At 43.2% G+C, this 23060-nt stretch overlaps 1 protein-coding gene across 3 annotated transcripts in view; it reads left to right on the forward strand.

Moving 5' to 3' along the window:
* Positions 1-7185: 7185 nt before the first annotated feature.
* The window catches only part of LOC112230236 (multidrug resistance-associated protein 1), a 32319-nt gene continuing 16444 nt past the window's right edge, over positions 7186-23060 (forward strand). Inside the window, exons 1-7 of one of the 3 annotated variants that reach the window (XM_042310676.1) lie at positions 7190-7316; positions 7565-7676; positions 14176-14352; positions 15463-15588; positions 18163-18300; positions 21688-21810; positions 22995-23056. In XM_042310676.1, the coding sequence (XP_042166610.1) occupies positions 7635-7676; positions 14176-14352; positions 15463-15588; positions 18163-18300; positions 21688-21810; positions 22995-23056 (668 nt within the window). In that variant the 5' untranslated portion in view covers positions 7190-7316; positions 7565-7634. Of the gene's footprint in view, positions 7677-9119; positions 9341-14175; positions 14353-15462; positions 15589-18162; positions 18301-21687; positions 21811-22994; positions 23057-23060 lie in introns of those variants that run through there. The other 2 variants (XM_024396451.2, XM_042310675.1) reach the window with 2 other exon arrangements.

The raw sequence follows: 23060 nt of genomic DNA on the forward strand, positions 1-23060 counted from the left end.
ACAGACCATAGAGTTTATTCTGGACACAACTGTAACATTAAGCATTCCTCTGGACTCCAATATGCACCTATGATTGGCCGAGGTGAGAGCTAACATTGTTAACATTGACCAATGGGCTTTTATAGAGGGCAGTTACAGACAGACAACAGACCAATTTCACATTGCCCGCCTGTGAGACACAAACGGTATATGTGAACTTGTAAAGTGAAGTGGCAGTCAGGTACACATTGAGCTCCATAATGTTGCACAAATCCCCCCGAAAATAGATTCCCCGATTTGTCCAATGCACCAGACGTTGTTTTGCTACCGTTCAATTACCAGTACATACTCCTTTGTCTGGTCTGGAGTTGATTAGTAAAGACTAACAAGCTTAGCCGCAATTCTTTTTAAGAACGTTTTATTCCCCTGGATGAGTGTGTTTTTAATCACAGATGGGGCCAAACACAGGTTTTGAGGCCTAACCTCTCCATAAGTATCACTTCTGAACAATTACCAGAGTGGAGAATAGTGAAATAAACATCACGGTGTTATGGTCTCTCTCGAGGCCCCCCTAGTTGTGGTGGTGTGTGCCTTGTTATTGCCATTGGTTGACTCGGACCATGTCCTTCCCAGTAAAAACACTCCACTCAGAACTCAGAGCTCTGGAACTCTGAGACATAACTGAGACAGGTCATTTTTAGTTCTTGTTTGGAACTGGTCTGTCTGGTGGGTGAAACGGCTGGTAGGGTTTAGGGTTGACCTTTAGGGTTGAGCATGTATTTGTCTCTCTTTGCTTGATGGTCCTGTCAAAGATAATGGTATGTTGGCCCTAGTCATACTGATTAAACTACACCATACCGAGATAGCACATTAAACCTTCAAACAACCATATGTGTCTTAGAGCTTGGTGAGAGCTTGGTGAGAGCGTGGTTGACCTATGGTTATTTCCTGATTATATCCTCAAATTGTTCAGAGAACGTTAATAAAACTTGCCATAAGAAACCACAAGAAAACGTAAGAACGTTCCGAGAATGTTTAAAAAAAAACATATATACATTCCGTTCTCAGCATCAACAAAACTCTCTCTATCCTCTATCCTGTAAAGTGTGTTCAGATGTGTTGGCCGTGCCAAATAATCGGCCACACCTGATCTTAATGATAACTTGTTTCCTTTGAAATGGGGTCTGTTTCAACAGACTAAAATGAACAGCTTTGTATGTCTAAAAAAACATAGCATGCCTGCTCCCTTCGAGTGGAACAGTGGACTAATTCCATGGATAGAAACCAGAAGATCATAGGTTCAAATCCCACTGATGCCGTGTCACAATAAAAAATAAATGTGTTTGCATGATTGATGGCTCAGGAATTGAATTGCCTGTGCTTGCAGTTAAAAAATAAATCCAAAAATAGCATTGTTATTAAAAGTTGTAAGGAAGTTATTAAAATACCTCCAAATAACAAATCATTTCCATTCTCAGAGTGTTTATATATTTTTCAAGGAACCAGAGTAAAAGGTTCTCAGAACCTCACTGCAATCTATAAATAAATGTTCCCAGAAACACAGTGTGTATATATACAGTTGAAGTCGGAAGTTTACATACACCTTAGCCAAATACATTTAAACTCAGATTTCACAATTCCTGACATTTAATCCTAGCAAAAATTCCCTGTCTTAGGTCAGTTAGGATCTCCACTTCATTTTAAGAACGTGAAATGTCAGAATAATAGTAGAGAATGATTTATTTCAGCTTTAATTTCTTTCATCACATTCCCAGTGGGTCAGAAGTTTACATACACACAATTAGTATTTGGTAGCATTGCCTTTAAATTGTTTAACTTGGGTCAAACGTTTCAGGTAGCCTTCTACAAGCTTCCCACAATAAGTTGGGTGAATTTTGTCCCATTCCTCCTGACAGAGCTTGTGTAATTGAGTCAGGTTTGTAGGCCTCATTGCTCACACAAGCTTTTTCAGTTCTGCCCACAAATATTCTACAGGATTGAGGTCAGGGCTTTGTGATGGCCATTCCAATACCTTCACTTTGTTGTCCTTAAGCCATTTTGCCACAACTTTAGAAGTATGCTTGGGGTCATTGTCCATTTGGAAGACCAATTTGCGAACAAGCTTTAACTTCCTGATGTCTTGATGTTGCTTCAATATATCCACATAATTGTCCGTCCTCATGATGCCATCTATTTTGTGAAGTGTACCAGTCCCTCTTGTAGCAAAGCACCCCCACAACATGATGCTGCCACCCCCGTGCTTCACGGTTGGGATGGTGTTCTTCGGCTTGCAAGCCTCCCCCTTTTTCCTCCAAACATAACGATGGTCATTATGGCCAAACAGTTCTATTTTTGTTTCATCAGACCAGAGGACATTTCTCTAAAAAGTATGATCTTTGTTCCCATGTGCAGTTGCAAACTGTAGTCTGTCTTTTTTAATGGTGGTTTTGGAGCAGTGGCTTCTCCCTTGCTGAGCAGCCTTTCAGGTTATGTTGAAATAGGACTCATTTTAGTGTGGATATAGATACTTTTGTACCCGTTTCCTCCAGCATCTTCACAAGGTCCATTGCAGTTGTTCTGGGATTGATTTGCACTTTTCACATCAAAGTATCAAATCTCCTTCCTGAGTGGTATGATGGCTACGTGGTCTCATGGTGTTTATACTTGCGTACTATTGTTTGTACAGATGAACGTGGTGTTTGGAAATCAGGAGTTTGGAAATTGCTCCCAAGGATGAACAAGACATGTGGAGGTCTACAATTTTTTTTCTGAGGTCTTGGCTGATTTCTTTTGATCTTCCCATGATGTCAAGCAAAGAGGCACTGAGTTTGAAGGTAGGCCATGAAATACATCCACAGGTACACCTCCAATTGAGTCAAATTATGTCAATTAGCCTATAAGAAGCTTCATTTTCTGGAATTTTCCAAGCTGTTTAAAGGCACAGTCAACATAGTGTATGTAAACTTCTGACCCACTGGGAATTGTGATACAGTGAATTATAAGTGAAATAATCTGTCTGTAAACAATTGTTGGAAACATTACTTGTGTCATGCACAAAGTAGATGTCCTAACAGACTTGCGAAATTTGTGGAGTGGTTGAAAAACAAGTTAATGATTCCAACCTAAGTGTATGTAAACTTCTGACTTCAACTGTATATATATATATATATATAAATATACTCAGCAAAAAAACAAGCATGGGGAACTGAAGTTATTTGGATTTTTACTAATTAAAATCATTAAGACACTTACAGCTTACAGACAGTAGGCAATTAAGGTCACAGTTATGAAAACATAGGACACTAAAGAGGCCTTTCTACTGACTCTGGAAAAACACCAAAAGAAAGATGCCCAGGGTCCCTGCTCATCTGCGTGAACGTGCCATAGGCATGCTGCAAGGAGACATGAGGACTGCAGATGTGGCCAGGGCAATAAATTGCTATGTCCGTACTGTGAAACGCCTAAGACAGCGCTACAGGGAGAAAGGACAGACAGCTGATCGTCCTCGCGGTGGCAGACAACGTGTAACAACACCTGCACAGGATCGGTACATCCGAACATCACACCTGCGGGACAGATACAGAATGGCAACAACAACTGCCCGAGTTACACCAGGAACGCACAATCCCTCCATCAGTGCTCAGACTGTTCGCAATAGTCTGAGAGAGGCTGGACTGAGAGCTTGTAGACCTGTTGTAAGGCAGGTCCTCACCAGACATCACCGGCAACAACGTCGCCTATGGGTACAAACCCACCGTCGCTTGATCAGACAGGACTGGCAAAAATTGCTCTTCACTGACGAGTCGCGGTTTTGTCTCACCAGGGGTAATGGTCGGATTCGCGTTTATCGTCGAAGGAATGAGTGTTACACCGAAGAGGAGGGTCCGTCATGGTCTGGGGCGTTGTGTCACATCATCATCGGACTGTGCTTGTTGTCATTGCAGGCAATCTCAACGCTGTGCGTTACAGGGAAGACATCCTCCTCCCTCATGTGGTAACCTTGCTGCAGGCTCATCCTGACATGACCCTCCAGCATGACAATGCCACCAGACATACTGCTCGTTCTGTGCGTGATTTCCTGCAAGACATGAATGTCAGTGTTCTGTCATGGCCAGCGAAGAGCCCAGATCTCAATCCCATTGAGCACGTCTGGGACCTGTTGGATCGGAGGATGAGGGCTAGGGCCATTCCCCCCACCAGAAATGTCAGGGAACTTGCAGGTGCCTTGGTGGAAGTGTTGGGTAACATCTCACAGCAAGAACTGGCAAATATGGTGCAGTCCATGAGGAGGAGACGCACTGCAGTACTTAATGCAGCTGGTGGCCACACCAGATACTGACTGTTACTTTTGATTTTGATCCCCCCCTTTGTTAAGGGACACATTATTCCATTTCTGTTAGTCACGTGTCTGTGGAACTTGTTCAGTTTATGTCTCAGTTGTTGAATCTTATGTTCATACAGAGATTTACACAAGTTTGCTGAAAATAAACCCAGTTGACAGTGAGGACATTTCTTTTTTTGCCTAGTTTATATGCACACACAGTACCATTCAAAAGTCACATATTTTATAAGGCCAGCCATAGAGTTGTTTATTAATCATTATTTTACCAGGTACAGTACCAGTCAAATGTTTGGACACACCTACTCATTGAAGGGTTTTTCTAATATTTTTACTATTTTCTACATTGTAGAATAATAGTGAATACATCAAAGGTTTAATAAAATAAATACGTGGAATCATGTTCAAGCTGTCATCAAGACAAAGGGTGGCTACTTTGAAGAATCTCAAATATAAAATATATTTTGACTTGTTTAAAAGTGTTTTGGTTACTACATGATTCCATATGTGTTATTTCATAGTTTTGATGTCTTCACTATTATTCTACAATGTAGAAAACAGTAAAAATACAGAAAAACCCTGGAAAGAGTAGGTGTGACTGGTATTATAGACAGGACAGTATGTCTATGTATTGTGCATTTATAGTACATACCGCTATATATATATATATAATATATATATAATATATATATTATATAATATATATTATATATATATTATATAATATATATTATATATATATTATATATATATTATATATATATATAGCGGTATGTACTATAAATGCACAATACATAGACATACTGTCCTGTCTATACAGTATATACAACATCCATAGAGTCATTTGGATGCATCAAACTACTTTGTCATGTTTTAGAGAATTGTAGTGCTACATCCTATTACAGACAGCATATAGCATCCGTGACCATAGACTACGTTACCCACACACACCAAAACATGCATGACCCAGTAATTAGGAAGCTGGCCTTTCATGATAAAAGCTAAAACTTCTCACATGTACAGTAGTGGTGCTGGTGTTCAGGGAGATATCGCTCTCCTCTAAACCTCTCCCCCTGTCACTATCACCCTGTTGCCTTATCAGCGATGTTACAGAGCAACCCAGAGTGGAACGAGTCACACATGAGAGGAGGGATCTCAAGCACAACGACTATGACACATCTTTGACCTTTGTTAAGGAAGACACTGAAAAGGGGGCCAATGAAGAATATGAGCATTATGTCAGTATTACTCAATACATTTAGTATATATTTTTTTAAATTCTATAGGCCAGAACACATCTTAACACCTAAAGTTACATTTAATAGAATATATCTAATTGAATATTGAACTGGATATTGAATTGGATTCTACACAGACTCCAAGAGGGAGACTACTGGGTTGTGTTACCCCCCCAGGTTTCACACCATGGACAGACAAGTGACCTTGAGAAGAACTGATATGTTTGACGATGATGATTCACATTGAAGAAAAAGAGTAATATTTTCTTTCACTCTTTGGACGTGGCTAGAGACAGCAGAGGGCATGGTGGGTTGCTTCTACCATGCCATCCCTCCCTCCAGCCCTCCCTTCTTTCCATGTTTCTCTACTGTGGTGTCGGTATTACCAGACACTGTCATACTTTCCCCGTGCACCATCTGAACTTTCCCTTGGGCCTTCACCAGGGTGATGGTCATCAGTTAGTGTGTCTGATGTTAGACTACCGTACCTATAAGCAGACTACAAAGACCCTGAAAGAGTGAGAGACAGACACTGTTTTTATTGGGTTTCGGCAAAAATATTCCATGAGGTTCAGATGGATGTCTGTTGGGGTCAGAGTTTGTGGTGAGTTTTTTTTGTGGAAAGTTTGGCTGAGGTTCGGAGGAAAGTGAAGTGCTGCATGGTTACTCATCCTCACATCTGGCACTCTCCTCACACAATAACTGCCCCACACACACACACATGCATGCGTGCACACACAAACGAACGCACATACAGACGTACGTGCACGCACACACACACACAGACACATGCAGGACCAAGCACACACGTACATACACACAGACACACACACACAGGCGCATGCATGAACAAGCACACACACATATACACTCACAAAAGTTCCTCATACACACCCTCCAACTCCTCTCACACACACACTCTCTCTCCATAATCTCCTCTCAGAATCCACACCCCAAAAAACGAATCAGTAAGTTGCTGCATTCTACACAACATCATGGACGGCTATATATCTCAGAAATGACACCCTGTCTCTCTGTGTCAACTCCATGGTGCTGGCTGGGGCACTGATAGACTACTGTTGCCTGTGTGTGTGTGTGTGGTTAGCTAGAGTGGCATGGCACGGTTATGAACTACACTCAAATAAATCATTACTGTACGTGTGTGTGGTGTGTGTGTGTATACATATATAGATATATGTGTGTGTGTGCTCCGCTCTTGCTCAGTGTTTTCCACCTAAATACTGGTAGGAAATTAAATGCATTCCCATGGTCCTTTGTTAACGTAGATGTCCAACAGCTGGACATGCATATCTAGGTTATCAGGACAAGCAAGGGGCCAGGAATGAACTTTGAACTCTGAAAATCGCACCTACTTAACTGTGTCAATGCAAAAACAAAACTCCTCGTGGTCACAGAGGGAGATAAAGCTGCTACTTTACTACAGGGAGAGGACGGGTGTCGAGGGGGAAGAGGACGGGTGTCGAGGGGAGGAAGGGAGAAGGGAGAGAGGGGGGAGAGGAGTGTTTCTGGGTGTGGAACAGACTGCCATCCTATCAAGGGGGAGTAGCAAGTTGTGGTGTTTTGATCAAGATCCAGCAGAGGTTGGAGAAAAAGAGGGGAGAGAGACACAGAGAGAGAGAGAGAGCGACAGAAAGAGAGAGAGAAATACTTCCACCCACCTAACAGGGAGACACACTCATAAACAGCGGAGACACAGAGAGGGACTCAGAACTGCTGGAGGAGCACAGAGAGAGCACAAGGTGTCAGAGAGAGAGAGGAACACTTGACTTGAACACTAGAACACTTGAGAAGCTTCACTAACATAAGTATTATACTAACACAGAGACACACACAGTGTACCTTAACACAGAAACACACACAATGTGCCTTCATTGAGGAGAAGTCTCACACTGACACACACTGAGTGACTAGCCTACACCTGAGAGCAGTGATATTTTACTTCAGAAAGAGGAGTCTTACACACAGACACTCTCTCTCACTCATACAGTACCTGTGCCCATCCTGAGAAGGGATATTGAACCCCAGAGAGAAGTGAGGAGGAAGGTGAAGGAGAGTGGATGGATGCCTTTTGTGAACTCAGTGGCCTGGATCCTCTATGGGTGAGTGCATGATGGACCTCATGTTCAAAAGTTCACTTGTTTGAGCAAGTACCTGTAGTCAACTGTTTGAAATCTATTTAGAATACAGTGCCTGCAGAAAGTGTTCACACCCCTTGATGTAAATAGATTTAATTGTCATTTTTGGTCAACGATCTACACAAAATACTATGTAATGTGGAAGTGGAAGAAAAATTCTAACATTGATTAAAAATGTATGACAAATAAAACCTTTGGCAGTGAGTCTTCAAGCTCTGTCAAGTTGGTTGTTGATCATTGCTAAAAAGCCATTTTCAAGTCTTGCCATAGATTTTCAATTCGATTTAAGTCAAAATTGTAACTAGGCCACTCAGGAACATTCAATGTCATCTTGGTAAGCAACTCCAGTGTAGATTTGACCTTTTTTGTTTTCGGTTATTGTCCTGTTGAAAGGTGCATTTGTCTCCCAGTGTCTGTTGGAAAGCAGACTGAACCAGGTTCTCTTCTAGGATGTTTCCTGTGCTTAGCTTTATTCCATTTATTTTTATCCTAAAAAATGACGATGACAAGCATACTCATAACATGATGCAGCAAAACTTGTGGGATGCATTTGCAGTTTGTTATGGTTATGTTTCAGATTATTTTGTGCCCAATAGATATCAATGGTAAATAATGTATTGTGTCATTTGGTCTCGCTTTTACAGTAAATAACAATGGAAAATGTGGATGCTACCATGATTACGGATAATCCTGAATGAATCATGAATAATGAGCAAGTGACACAGGGAGCAGGGAGTGAAAGACGAGAGACGGCAACCAACCAACAAGCCGACTCGCACTATAGTAGACTAATAGTTGCCATAGCTAAGTTATTTATCATCAAACATGATGACGTAGTACCTGTCTTGACTGCATCAAACCAGGAGAAGCTATTAAAGCTAACTAACTTTAGCTAGCTAGGCTAATTGAGGCTGCAGTGCACGCGCTTTCTCATCCTAACAGTTACAAATAACAACAACTCCATTCAGAATACTGGGCAGAAGTCTACATGTTGGCTCTTGGTCGTTGTAGCATGTCCTTCTCCTTTGACTTTCATCTTCCACTGATTAGATATCTCCTAACTTTTGCCACACACAGAGGCTCTATGACTGTAGCCTATTGCCACTCTGCTGACTTATGATTGGCCAACAACAACAAGCTGCACGCCTCTCTCTCTCTCTCTCACTCACTCACCCACCCGTGGCAATCAGAGCCGACCCAGACCCGTGACATTATTTAGAATTCCGGATCCGCTCGGGTCTAAGGTATTCGGATAGAGGTGGAGTATGATCTTTGGGGTATGATCTAAAGCTTCAAGTTCCTTGGTGTGCACATCACTGACAACCTGAAATTGTCCATACACACAGACAGTGTGGTGAAGAAAGCGCAACAACCTCAGGAGGCTGAAGAAATTCTACAGATGTACCATTGAGAGCCCCCTGTCGGGCTGTATCACTGCATGGTACAGCAATTGCTCCGTCCGCAACTGTATGGCTCTCCAGAGGGTGGTGTGGTCAGCCCAACGCATCACCGGGGCACACTGCCTGCCCTTCAGGACATCTACAGCCCTCGGCGTCACAAGAAGATCATCTAGGACCTCAGCCATCCGAGCCACGGCCTGGTCACCCCGCTATCACCTACAATGCGAGGTCAGTACAGGTGCATTAAAGCTGGGACCAAGAGACTGAAAAACAGCTTCTATCTCCAGGCCATCAGACTGTTAAATAGTCCCAACTAGCCGTCTCCCACCCGGTACCCTACTTTGCACCTTAGAGACAGTTGCACTATGTACATAGTGCTGCCATATGTATACAGTCATTGAATCCCATATAACTACTGCTGTACACACCTTTTCTGTTCATATACTGTCCATACAGTCTATACACACCATTTCTGACTCTGACATGGCTCGTTATGATATTTTGGGGATTTGTGTGTATTGTTTTGTGCTGTTAGGTATTACTGTACTGTTGGAGCTAGAAACATAAGCATTTCAACACCATCCAACACCTTTGGGATGAATTGGAATGCCGACTGTGAGCCAGGCATAATCGCCCAACATCAGTGCTGACCTCACGAATGCTCTTGTGGTTGAATGGAAGCAAGTCCCCGCAGCAATGTTCCAACATCTAGTGGAAAGCCTTCCCAGAAGAGTAATGAATGTATAGAATATCATTGTATGCTGTAGCATTAAGATTTCCCTTCACTGGAACTAAGGGGCCTAGCCAGAACCATGAAAATCAGCCACAGACCATTATTCCTCGTCCACCAAAATTTACAGTTGGCGCTATGCATTGGGGCATCCGCCAAACCCAGATTCGTCCGTTACACTGCCAGATGGTGAAGCGTGATTCATCACTCAAGAGAACGTGTTTCCACTGCTCCAGAGTCCAATGTTAGCTTACTTTACACCACTCCAGCCGACGCTTGGCATTGTGCATGGTGATCTTAGAGTTGTGTGCGGCTGCTCGGCCATGGAAACCCATTTCATGAAGCTCCCGACAAACAGTTGACGTTGCTTCCAGAGGCAGTTTGGAACTCGGTAGTGAGTGTTGCAACTGAGGACAGACAATTTTTATGCGCTACATGCTGCAGCACTCAGCGGTCCAGTTCTGTGAGCTTGTGTGGCCTACTACTTCATGGCTGATGAGTCGTTGCTCCTAGACGTTTCCACTTCACAATAACAGCACTTACAGTTGGCAGCTCTAGCAGGGCAGAAATGTTATGAACGGACTTGTTGGGTGGTGCCACATGGGACAGTCACTGAGCTCTTCAGTAAGGCCATTCTACTGCCAATGTTTGACTATGGAGATTGCATGACTGTGTGCTTGATTTTATACACCTGTCAGCAACGGGTGTGGCTGAAATAGCCAAATCCACTCATTTGAAGGGGTGTCCACATACTTTTGTATATATAGTGTATCATGCAATTATTGTGGCAGGACTATGTATTGTTCTGCAGGGATAAATGCATCTTGGCAGAGTAGTGTGTGCTGCCTAGGATTGTCTTTTTTACTAACATTCTGCCAATTTTCTATAAGGTGCTCATTGGTGGTTGACTTTATTGTCCTGAAAGAGTTCAGTTCAAACTGTCCCAGCATGCACACGTTGATACATTTAAACCTACAGGGCGTAGAGTAAGTTCAGAGTTCAGGCATATGTTTCCGAAAGTTTACTTTCAAAGTTAGGTTACTGAAGACTTTCCAGGTAGACTTCTCTGTGGTACAAGGAAGGTACAGTTGCACAGTATGCATTGACCTTTCTCAAATGACATTAGAGTCATAGGCACCTATGTAAGTGCACTTAGGGCACATAGGCAGACAGGAATAATCCTTGCCAAGAAAGACCTTAGGCTATGAGGTTCCAATATCCACACTAGCATACCACTTAATGAAGAAATCAATGTATTGGACATGCATTCTAATCTAAGTAGAGTGCTGGCTGTAATCTAAGTAGAATGATGGCATGGATAGTGACACCACGCTAAGCACGAGAATTGGAGTCTCAAAGAGTGTAAGCATCCTATGTGATGCTACGTAGGTAATGTAAGGATATCTGGGAATATCAGGTACAGCAAAGCATGTAGATCAATCAGTATGTAGACAGCTGCCGGTAATCCCTAATAGTACGCATAGGAGCAAAGCTCCACATTCTGTATCTTGATTAAAAAAATGTGAGAATGGCCCTGATCCAGCTAGAAAGCCATTAGTCAATCCCCCTGTCCTCTCTCTCTCTCTCCACCCCCCTCTTTCTCTATCACTCAGACCTGCTATTCACATGCCAGCCAAATTCAGATACACATGTGAACTATCGTTGATGTGAGTGTACTTTTATTAGAAAATTGGAGAATGGCATTGATCCAGGAAGAGATGTATCGGTCAATCGCCTGTCATCACTCACTCTCTTTCTCTGTGCCTCTCTCGCTCTCTCCCTGTGTCATTCTCTCTATTCCCCCTCTCTTTTTCTTTCTCTTTCTCTCTCTCACACACCTGATATTCACATATCAGTCTTATTCAGGAATAGACATGCAGACACTAATTGAGATTTCATCCATAGGACAGTCTGGTACTTCTAGAACAATCTGCTACCAAGTAAAATGCCATAACCGTTATATTGCCAACAAAGCCAGAAAAAACATGGCCATTATCAGTCGATGTACCTTCCGAGCTCACCAATCTAACTATATACAAAGGTGGCTGACCTAATCTTGTGCCAGCAGCCTCTTTAACAAAGTTCCCAACGTGGGACAAGACATAAAACAGAATGTTGTGAATGGGAGAACTCTGGAACATCCAACTGAAACATTTACAGAAGGTGAAACATAGAATAGATAACGGATATGTAGTAATTCTATGGCAACGTATGTCTTTGGGCCCGGGGCCCTTCAGAGTTGTGCGGCTACATCAACAACATAATCTTACTTTGGTAACAGTTCTAGTCAAAGAGCTGAAAGGTGAAAAGAGAATTATTTCATCCCCTATCAATCAAATGTTATTATCTTGCATTGTGGATAATGACAATTTGAAGAAGAGAATCCTGCATTCAGCAAGAGAGGTGTGGTTCAGAGAACACCTACTCTGCAAACTGGAGGGATTGTATTGAAACCCTGCAATTCAACATGTTTTGAAAACCTTATCTTAAATCAAAACTACTCTGCAATTTGGGAGACGTGACAAAGGCAATGATGAACAGTCCTGTCGAGACAATTACAACATTCTCTAAATGACAATGAACAGATCCAATTTAACTAACACATACCAACACATACTAACACATATGCCAAATGGTTGAGATCTTTGGACACATTTATGCTTGCAGTGACGTAAAGTATTACAGTGAAGAATTGAATGATATCAAAAAGGAATCAGAATGTATCATTTCTCTCAGATAACTGAAAGGTGCACAACACAGTCCATGCACTCTCTCCTCAGTTCACATCACTACGTTTGATAGGTAAAAATAGACCTTCCATTTCCATCCAAACCAATGTCTGGATGAAGCTTCTGTAGCCAATTCAGAAAACGCTGAGCAAGGTGACCAAGAAAAAGCTTTTGAGTTTGTTTGACAACTTACGATTCTTATATAACAGTTGTAAAAGTGTTTGTTCGCAGGCCTAAATTGACCACAGGAGCCAAGGAGAGACTGTGAAAAAGACTCCCACTCATTGAGTCAATAGCCATCTAGCACTTCAGAAGAATACCTGTTACACGGAGAAAATATTCAGTAGGTGGATGAATTTCCTCACACATGATCTGGAGTATTTTATGTAGTAGGAGCAGAATTTCCTCTTGTGGGATAAACTGAAATTAATAACACATTTGTTAGTATAGTAACACATTTGGTGGTGCTGTTGCGTAAAGACTGAACATACAGCTGTTATGAATTGTGGTCACTCTCCCTTAAACCCTTGGGAGTCTGCCTTGCCCCGCTGCTACAAGCTGCTGTGTGTGTGTTTGTGTGTGTGTGTGTGATTCACAATGCTGCATTGCCGCCACTCAACAAGTCCAGCCGACCATAGTAGTTAAACCCACTTCCTCTCGCAACTCTGCAGGCACCTCTAGCTCCTCCAAACTGCAGCCAGACACCCAGCCCCTCGTCAGAGGGCTTAGAGGTGATAAACAGGGAGAGGTGAGAGTACAACAGAGCACTTAGAGGCTAAGAGTATTTTGGTGTTTTTACAGTCAGACTTCCTTCCTTTTCAGCCCACCGTCGCCGGGGGCTGCAGGCTTGCATGATGCAATCTGGAAATGTGGATTTGGCAACTTCGGCCAACAGTACACACTTCGGTCGGCACAAACAGAATACATCCCACTGTCGTCTAAGTGGGTTTGTATCGTCATCATGTACTGTAATATTTTGACTGACTTCGCCCTTCCAAAGGGGAAAGTTTTTAAACGTGGTGGAGCCGTGGGTTAAAATATTCCAGGACTGACTCAGCTCTGTAGACAAAAAGACGAAAAACTCCCAAGCTCCAACCATCCAACCAATGCGCACACAGATTACCGTATGTTGACTTGCTGTGGTTTCACTCTCCATTGCCTAGATACACAGACCAGGACATTATACTGTAGCCAGCGTCCAGTTTCTCTGGACTGGACTCAGCCCTGCTTCAAACAGTTCATTTAACAACCCTTGCCCTCAATAATCTGTCACTAGGCTAATACCCTGACAGGAGTAAACTGTTAGACTGATATATCAAATTGACGTTCCTCAAGTTGACAGTACAGTAGGCGAAGCTTGGAGGAAAATTGGTTGAGTTGTATTTATTTGAACACAGCCAATTTAGAGACTGAATGAGAAATTCTGTACTTAAAATGAACTCATGAAAACAATGAACAATACTCCATTACATAAATATAAATCTGTATTGAGTCAAGAAATAAATGAATTCTACTCAGTGCAGAGAATGGTGCAGAAACCTACTCCTACACTCTCAACCATCCTAATTCACACATATTAACGGGTCTATCTTTGTCTTTTCCAGGACTGGAATCGAACGTGGTACACGGACAAACCGGACCTGACCGAGTGCTTCCAGAATACGGTGCTGGTCTGGTTCCCGTGCGTCTACCTCTGGCTGTTGGCGCCCTTCTACGCCCTCAAACTCTACTGCCATGACTGTGGATGCATCCGAATCTCCACTCTCTGCACTGCCAAGACGGTGAGCCAACCCATAGAATCCCAATATGGTCAGCGGTCGGTCCAACGATCACAGAACAGTGACTTGAATTGTCCATTCTAGTCATTCTATCTCTGAGTTTATAAGCACATCCAGTGGCTTGCAGATGCAGGGTACAAAAAGTAAAGTCATGAAAGAAAAATAGATACCCAGTACCCACACACTGCTGGATGCGCCTGTAGTGTTATTCAGTGCAACGTTTCAACCCGAAAGTACAACCAGCCTGCACCAACCAGCCTTAAGACCAGCCTTAAACCAAACCGCAAGAGTAGACATGGCATGGCCATTAACATTATACAAGACCAGGCGAGTGTTCGAGTGCACCAACCATATCTGCCATAAAATAATATGAGTGTGAAGTACTGTGAAAACCAAGCACCAAATGGTTAGTGTTTATATAGGGCGGCCGGGGACAATTTCATGCCTTAGCGAGCAAGAGGAGGGGATATCAGTGGGGAAAAGCCTTGAAGGTTTAGAGAGTACTGAAGAAAGCATGGAGAGTTTACAGGACGAACGTAAGAGTTTACAGGACGAACGTAAGAGTTTACAGGACGAACGTAAGAGTTTACAGGACGAACGTAAGAGTTTACAGGACGAACGTAAGAGTTTACAGGACGAACGTAAGAGTTTACAGGACGAACGTAAGAGTTTACAGGACGAACGTAAGAGTTTACAGGACGAACGTAAGAGTTTACAGGACGAACGTAAGAGTTTACAGGACGAACGTAAGAGTTTACAGGACGAACGTAAGAGTTTATAGGACGAACGTAAGAGTTTATAGGATGGCATTCATGGCACTCCAAGAAGGTTACATGTACATTTAAATGTCTTGGTCCCTTCTCACTTTCCAATGTTATGTTCCATGTGGTTGTACTTCAGTCTGTATAAAGTATATAAAATACTTACAATATGGAGACATGCAACTTGACAATATGTATTGACAGTTCCAGAGTCTCTTGAGTCCAGATTGTCATTTAGGTGCTAAAGATGCATGTTTCTGGTTTCCCCAGTAACCAAAAGGTTTGAATCAATCACAATGACAGTACTGCAGACCTCACTCTGCTTCCCTCCCTGTGTCTGTCCATCCTCCAGGTGCTGGGGTTCCTCCTGGCCTCATTTGGCTTCGTGGAGTTCTTCTACATTCTTCTGGAGAGGAGTCATGAGATCCAAAACCACATGGTCTTCCTCCTCAGTCCCATCATACGCAGCTTGACTGTGGTAAGTACTGTAACCATCAGCCAATGTCTTTGTCTCAGCTTCTTTCTTCACGATTGCTCTCTCTATCTACTGTTTATGTCTCAGTATCTGCTGTTGACTTCTCTTTCCTGACAGTAGATCCTGGGGGTTGCTTTTCCCCCCTACCTTTATTTAAGCAGGTGACAAACATGATATATATTTTTAATGCACCGCCAGGATCTGCTGTCAAGGAAGAGAAGTCAAGAGGCGATACTGAGACATAGTAGATGGAGAGAGCAATCGTGAACAAAGAGGCTTCCCTGACAGCAGATCCTGGGGTGCATGCGTATAGCAGCAGTTTGAGTCATTTACTCCTGATTTACTCTTAGAGAGGGCAGGGGCTAAGTAAAGCACTCCATGACTTCTGTCAATAAACACTGTGTGACAACTTCTACAATGATTACAAAGACATACTGTACTCTACTCTCAAATCATCCTCCCCACTAATTTACAGTACTGGGATCAGGCAGAGAAGAACGTCAGTGGAGTGCAGTGCAGTGCACTATGGGAGGCCCATCTAGATAGAATGAAGTCATGTTTACTACTGTGTGCGGGGGTATAATGTCAGATTTAAGACAGAGGCAGAGGTGCAAGGGGTTGGGAATGGCAGTGTGCCTCCTGTAGCTGACTCACAGAGCCATGACCCCCCTACCCATAAATCCCCTCTCCCTCAGAGGCCGAACACAAGTGCTGCACAGACTCAGTCCCTCCAAATCAGACAGCCTGGCCCACCTGTGGTCACCTCAGACTCTTAGGTCAATATCAGCAACTGTTTGGGTGAAGAAATACTGAATGCATCTCTTGTACCAGGTACACAAGGCATCCATTTTTTAAAAGGTCACTTTTTTATCACATTAGGGACCCAGATTTGAAATCTAAGACATTGCTACAGTTAACCAGCCATGATATTTACAGTTGATTGGTTGGTTGCTATGTAAATAAAAAGCCAAGGCCAATCATTTTCTGGACACAGAACCATAATGGCAGCCACCACCCTCTGGTTTCCCCATATGTAAAGCTAAGGAACACCGTGTCCAAAAGAAACTACGTTATTTTGCTTGTTTCTCATACTCATCGACCCATATACAGTCAATGTATGGGAATTTTTAAAAATTCACCAGACTCACCCCGGTTCGTGGTCATGGTTACTCTCCCTTCCTACCATGAGAGCTGCTTGCAAGGCACGCCATCTGCTGTAATCAGCGACACCATGACGCAGAGTTATTTTTCCACCCCAATTCCCCAGACTTCCAGTATAATTACTAGGTAGGGAATTGAGTTAGGTTTTAGTTTAGTAATGGACTTAGTTACACCCACTGACTTCCATTCAAGGAAATGGGTTCCTCTCAAAAGGGAATGACCATTTCTTGCTTGCAATGTGGTTAGTTAGGCAACAGACCAAGCAGCATAGAAACTGGGAAATGAACCTGACATCCAACCACACAGCATAGATCTTTTTCTATACAGTGTTTCTACCTAGCCTGGTCCCAGATCAGTTTGTGCTGTCTTGCCACACTATAACCTTTAGGAGTTGTCAAGGTAGCACAAAACTATCTGGGACCAGGCTAGTTTCTATGGCGTCATTGATCTATCAAGTTTATACTGGTAATTATGAGTCTGGAGGCCATTTCTTTGCCTGCAATGTGGCTAGTCTAACAATTGGCATAGAATCTGAAAATTAACCCAACAAACACCATATTTATCTCCACTCTATAGCATACATATAGTGTTTCTATAGTGTTCATGGCTGGTTGCTTAAAAACAGGACAGTTTTTAAGATCTGATGGAACGAGTATGGTATCTATTATGCAACTCTATAACCACACTCTACCTTTAGTGATGAGCTGGCGAGGCTAGATGACTTCTCAACTTGACCAAACTACAGACAGTCAGAGATAATTACAGCCAAAACTCAGTCCGTGGAGAGACGAGGCATTTTTCGGATAGACACTGGTGCCCCAAAACATGGAATCAGTCCTGTTTAATCTACTTATTTTACTAAACATTTATTTAACCAGGCAAGTCAGTTAAGAATGTTATTTCATTTACAATGACAGCCTGTATTCAAACAAAATAGAAGAGCTCAGAGACGTTTTTTGAATAAAAGAAAAGAAATATAGTGCAATTCAGGCAAAAGGCAATGCATGGATGGAGGGAAGGAGGGGTAGAGGGCATAGTACCATACATCTGTTGTTTTATTGAAGGAAGTCAGCCGGATAACAGCTGCTTCTGTGGCCAGGGAAATCCCAATCTAACCTCTTTCTCCAAAACCAGCAAAAGCCAAAACCAATCCTTACAAATATTTTCTATTTAGCCATTGATTCTTCTCAGCTTTCTTCTCAGCCTCAGGGAGACTACTGGGAATGACAGTGAATACAGAGGATTTATTGAGGGATTAATTTTCATCTTCAAAGTAATAGTTGTTGAGTTTCAAAGTAGACTCGCTTGCCAGTCCTCAGTCGGGGGGTCTCTCCTTTCAAAACACTCGCTTGACTTTCACTGTCCGTTGTAATGCAAGTCTTAGTAATCTCACTCTCTCTCCCACTCTCTCCTCAGGTCCTGGCCATATGCATCATCCAGTTGGAGAGGATACGAGGCTGTCGTTCCTCTGTCTTCCTCTTCCTGTTCTGGGTCCTGGTGGTGGTGTGTTCCCTGGTGCCCCTACGGGCAAAGATCCAGCTGGCTATGTACGAGGTACGGTGGTAGTAGAACATGACTTTATTCTCTATGGTCTATGGGAGAAGTAGCAGGTGTGATGACACAGGCACTAACATACTCAGTGTCTGCATGACTGATGTTACAAGTTCACGCTATGTGAATGTAGGTTAATAGAGACTACTGTCAAAACAGTCATGACACAGTAATTTTGTATCGTAGGAAACAATTTACTTGGATGAATATGCTACGCCTACATCCTGACTGTTATGTCTGCTTAGGTTTGCACTCAGTGACCCCGCAGAACCAGTTTGTCTGAAGGGTTGTCTAGGGTTGTCTACCCATAGTCTAGACTTAGAGACTAGAGAGCGCATTGCTTGATATAGAGATGCTGTTGTGCCTGCTATGCTTTATTCGTATTTCCACAAAATTAACCACGGGTTTTCTAGTCTAGACTTAGCATGACTTGGGTAGAAATGCATTGCCTCCCCAAAGTCGACAGAGGAAACCCTGCAGTGTTGGTAGGGCGGATGACAGACACTGCCAACTCTCGTCTCCCTTGTCTCCCTAAAGCCTCTGTAGATTGCTAGACTCCCCTCTCCTCTCATCCGGTGTCTCTTCCTTCCAGACACTGCAATCATTGTCCTCGTATTTGTCAAAGCGGTAACAGCATTCGTGCTTTTAGAAAAACACACATCCATATCACATCCTTATCGCCTCCAGTATGACATTACCACACGTAGTGTTTAGGCCAGCGGTAATGACAGGTCTGAGGTAAAACCGATAGTGATGGTGAGACAACCCAACATGGCAGCCCAGGGTCAGACCAGAGGCACGTCAACACCAATTTTATAGGCAGGAGCAGCCAGCAAACACCTACTGGGACCAACCTACTGGGAAATACAGTATTTGTATTATCCTCTCAACACAGTCACAGTCCTTCCTAATATTGAGTTGCACCCCCTTATCCCCTCAGAAGAGCCTCAATACATCGGCACAAGGTGTTGAAAGCGGTCCACAGGGATGCTGGCCCATGTTGTCTCCAATGCTTCCCACAGTTGTGTCAAGTTGTCTGGATGTCCTTTGGGTGGTGGACCATTCTTGATACAGACTAGAAACTGTTGAGTGTGGAAAAACCCTGGTTGGATTTAACAGGTGACATCAATAATGGATCATAGCTTTCACCTGGATTCACCTGGTCAGTCTGTACACTGGTGTATAGACGGGCACATTTTCAAACGTGCACACACGTGGCCACCACCAGCACTGATCATATGGACAAACTCAGAGAAGAACTTTGAGACAGCTCTTCTGGTAGACAGGCAACAACATTAGAAGAGAGTTCCTGTATCTCAACATGACAAATTTCACTGCAACGGTAAAAGCGTTGAGAGTGTACAGAGCTCATGTTTGGTTTTGCAGACCTAATTCCCTCGGCTCGTTGGTCAGACCAACTGACCTATGTTTACAGGCATATATTACCACCCACTCCTAGCCCCATACCATCCTGACCCTGTTTTCACTATGCGGCCGGATCTTGTTTGTTCTCCCCATCTGCACTCTGGGCGCAACAGGGTGAGGTTGTCATCAACAACTACAGGAAACAGAGGGACGAATATTCCCCCATTCACATGGGCTGTAGTGGAGCGGGTTGAGAGCTTCCAAGTTCCTCAGTGTCCACATCACTAAGGACCTATCATGGTCCAAACACACCAACACAGTCGTGAAGAAGGCACGACAATGCCTCTTCCCCGTCAGGAGGCTAAAAAGATTTGGCATGGGCCGTCAGATGATCCAAAGGTTCTACAGCTGCCACCATTGAGAGCATCTCGACTGGCTACATCCCCACTTGGTATGGCAACTGCTCGGCATCTGACCGCAAGATGCTACAGATGGTAGTGTGTACGGCCCAGTACATAACTGGGGTTGAACTCCCTGCCATCCAGGACCTATATACCAGGTGGTGCCAGAGGAAGGGCCTAAAAATGGTCAAAAACTCCGGCCAACCAAGTCATAGACCGCATGGCAAATGGTACAGGTGTGCTAAGTCTGGGACCAAAAGGTTCCTGAACCTCTTCAACCCCCAAGTCATAAGTGTGCTAAATAGTTAACCAAATAGCTAACCGGAATATCTGCATTGACCCTTTTTGCACTATTTTGACTCTATGCACACACACTGGACTCTACCCACACACTCACACAAACAATCCAACACATACACGCGCACACACTCGCCACACACTCACTCATCACATACAGAAATAGACAATAGCAGCAGTGTATCTATCCTGTTGCCTAGTCACTTTACCCCTACCTATATGTACATATCTACCTCAATTTCCTCATACCCCTGCACATCAACTAGGTACTGGTACCCCCTGTACATAGCCACGCTATCATTGCTCATAAGCCTTTGACTGTAAATCTACACTTGTTGTTTATGAAGCATCTGACAATTACAATTTGATTTGATCATAAGTCATACCTGTGTGGCAGAGTCTTGTGCCAGTAACCGAAAGGTCTCTGGTTCAAATCCCTGAGCCAAATAGATGAAAAATATTTTGCCTTTGAGCAAGGCACTTAACCTTAACTGCTCCTGTAAGGGCTGGATAAGAGTGTCTGCTAAATGACTAAAATGACAAAATCACTCCAACTGCCGTTTACTATGGCTCTGACTTTCACACAAAGGGAAACGGGTAAACATTAGGTTGACATATGGGCCATCAAAAACAGGCCTGCTGGTCTCTTATAAGTTAAGAATAACATGTGAAAACCACATTTCACATAATACGTGGTTAATATCACTGTTTTGGCGGTCTTCCATTGAGAAAGAGGGAGGGAGGGTTGTTGGTTTGTGTCTGCTTCACCCACAATCTCTCTATTTACAGATATGGGTCGTAGCGTGACTGCAGGGAGCTTTTTACTATTGCTTCATTTATATTAAAGACTTTGGTTTTTCACCATGATTTGACTTTACGGTTCAAAATAAGCTTTATTGAGTCTCTCTGTGATCGTGGCATATAACCATATCCTGTCCTATATAGTGTTCCTTATGTTGAGTTCAAGCATGGGAAATCTTGAAATCTTTATCTGGGAAGAAAAGCTTGCATTTTGACAAACTCATGCAAACCCACACTGATGAAATAAAAAGTATCGCAATTAATGATACATTGTTTACTAGTTGTGACAGAGCATTTAAATTGAAACACTATTTCCTCGATGCCACAGTTCCAATGCTGTGTGTAACCAACCCATTTCCATGTCTTAAAACTCAAAAGATGCATGTCTCAGTAACCCACAAATGGTTACACAACTATATGTTGCATGAGAAATGCAATGACAACAATAACGTTGGCAATTGTACTTATTTAACCTTTATTTACGTAGGCAAATCATGTAATATTCACTGTTTTCTTTTTTTAACAGGGTATCACCACCGATATTGTGAGATACACAGCGTTTTTCTCCTACTTCTCACTCCAACTGGCCCAGCTCTTCCTGTGTTGTTTCGCTGACCAGCCTCCAGAGGGAAAAACCGTCCTCGTCAAAGTAGGCATTAGATCAGAACGTGGGCTATATTTCACTTCCGTCAAAATGCTCTCTCCTTCCAAAACATGAGAGAATGCTTGGGCTGAGACTGGGATTGAGAATAGAAGCCATCTTGTGGTTTTTGACTTTCGTTGTCAACACACTCCCTGAGTTTCCCTTTTGGTGGAAGATCAAGTGATTCACTTCCTCTCTCTGCCCACTTTCCTACGAGGACACTGTGAATGAATGAATGAATGTGTTGTCTACTCTGTCCATTCCATACACACGACTCACACACCACATGAACCATGCTACGACCGTTACACCACTACTACACCAACGTTGTTCTGTATTTATGCGATTTACGGAATCACACTCTCTCACAGTCGGTCCAATCAAAAAAGACTGATGAATCATGTTCCAACCAAACAACCATAGCGACTATAACAACTCCCGTTCTAATCAACCTGACTTTGGCAGTGGTAGCTACAGTGAAGCCTATATAGTCCATGACATTACATGATACTGTATCTTGAGAGAAAAACAAGAAAACAAACTGTCCCAAAAAACTCCTAAATGTCTAAATGTCTCTCAGCATCTGTCCTGGTCGGCCAGCGGTAGTGAGGTTCAGAGGACTGGAAGCCACAGCCTGGTGTAAGAGCCACACCCTAGTGTGTTCTCTGCTCCCCCCACATCTTGGTCAGAGATTCTCATAGTCAGTCACAACAACAGAGAAAGCGAGGGATGGAGAGGAAGAGCGAGAGAGATGGAAAGAGAGACAGAGTAAGACCTCCGGTGAGGGGGCGGTAGAGGGAAGAGGTTGCCAAAGATCGAGCATGAGCACAAATTGCTAGTGTGTCGGTGTGTGTGTGTTCAGCATGGTGCCACAGTGACGACACGTTACCACCCAGCATGGACCTCAAATTCTCCTCCCAACCCTAGCTCCGACACTAACTCTAACTGTTTACGCGCTTTACTCCTGTCCACAGTCTCCAGCTATTTACACATGCAGTTTCCACTGAGGACCACCTTACTGCATCATGCTGTTTAAACTCATTAGCATCCAGTAAATAGACTCCACAAGTACATCATAGAAACATTAAAGTCAGCCACAGAGGAGTCCTATGTTTTACCAAAGCCTTTAAACATTGAGAGATTTACATGGTGGTCAAAGTCAGTGACATTCACCCTCTAATCTGTTTCAGAACCCATGTCCAGTCAAGGATGCCTCTTTCCTGTCGAAGATGCTCTTCTGGTGGTTTACTGGGTAA

This window comes from Oncorhynchus tshawytscha, linkage group LG32 (genome assembly GCF_018296145.1).
Source record: "Oncorhynchus tshawytscha isolate Ot180627B linkage group LG32, Otsh_v2.0, whole genome shotgun sequence".
Classification (NCBI taxonomy): domain Eukaryota; kingdom Metazoa; phylum Chordata; class Actinopteri; order Salmoniformes; family Salmonidae; genus Oncorhynchus; species Oncorhynchus tshawytscha.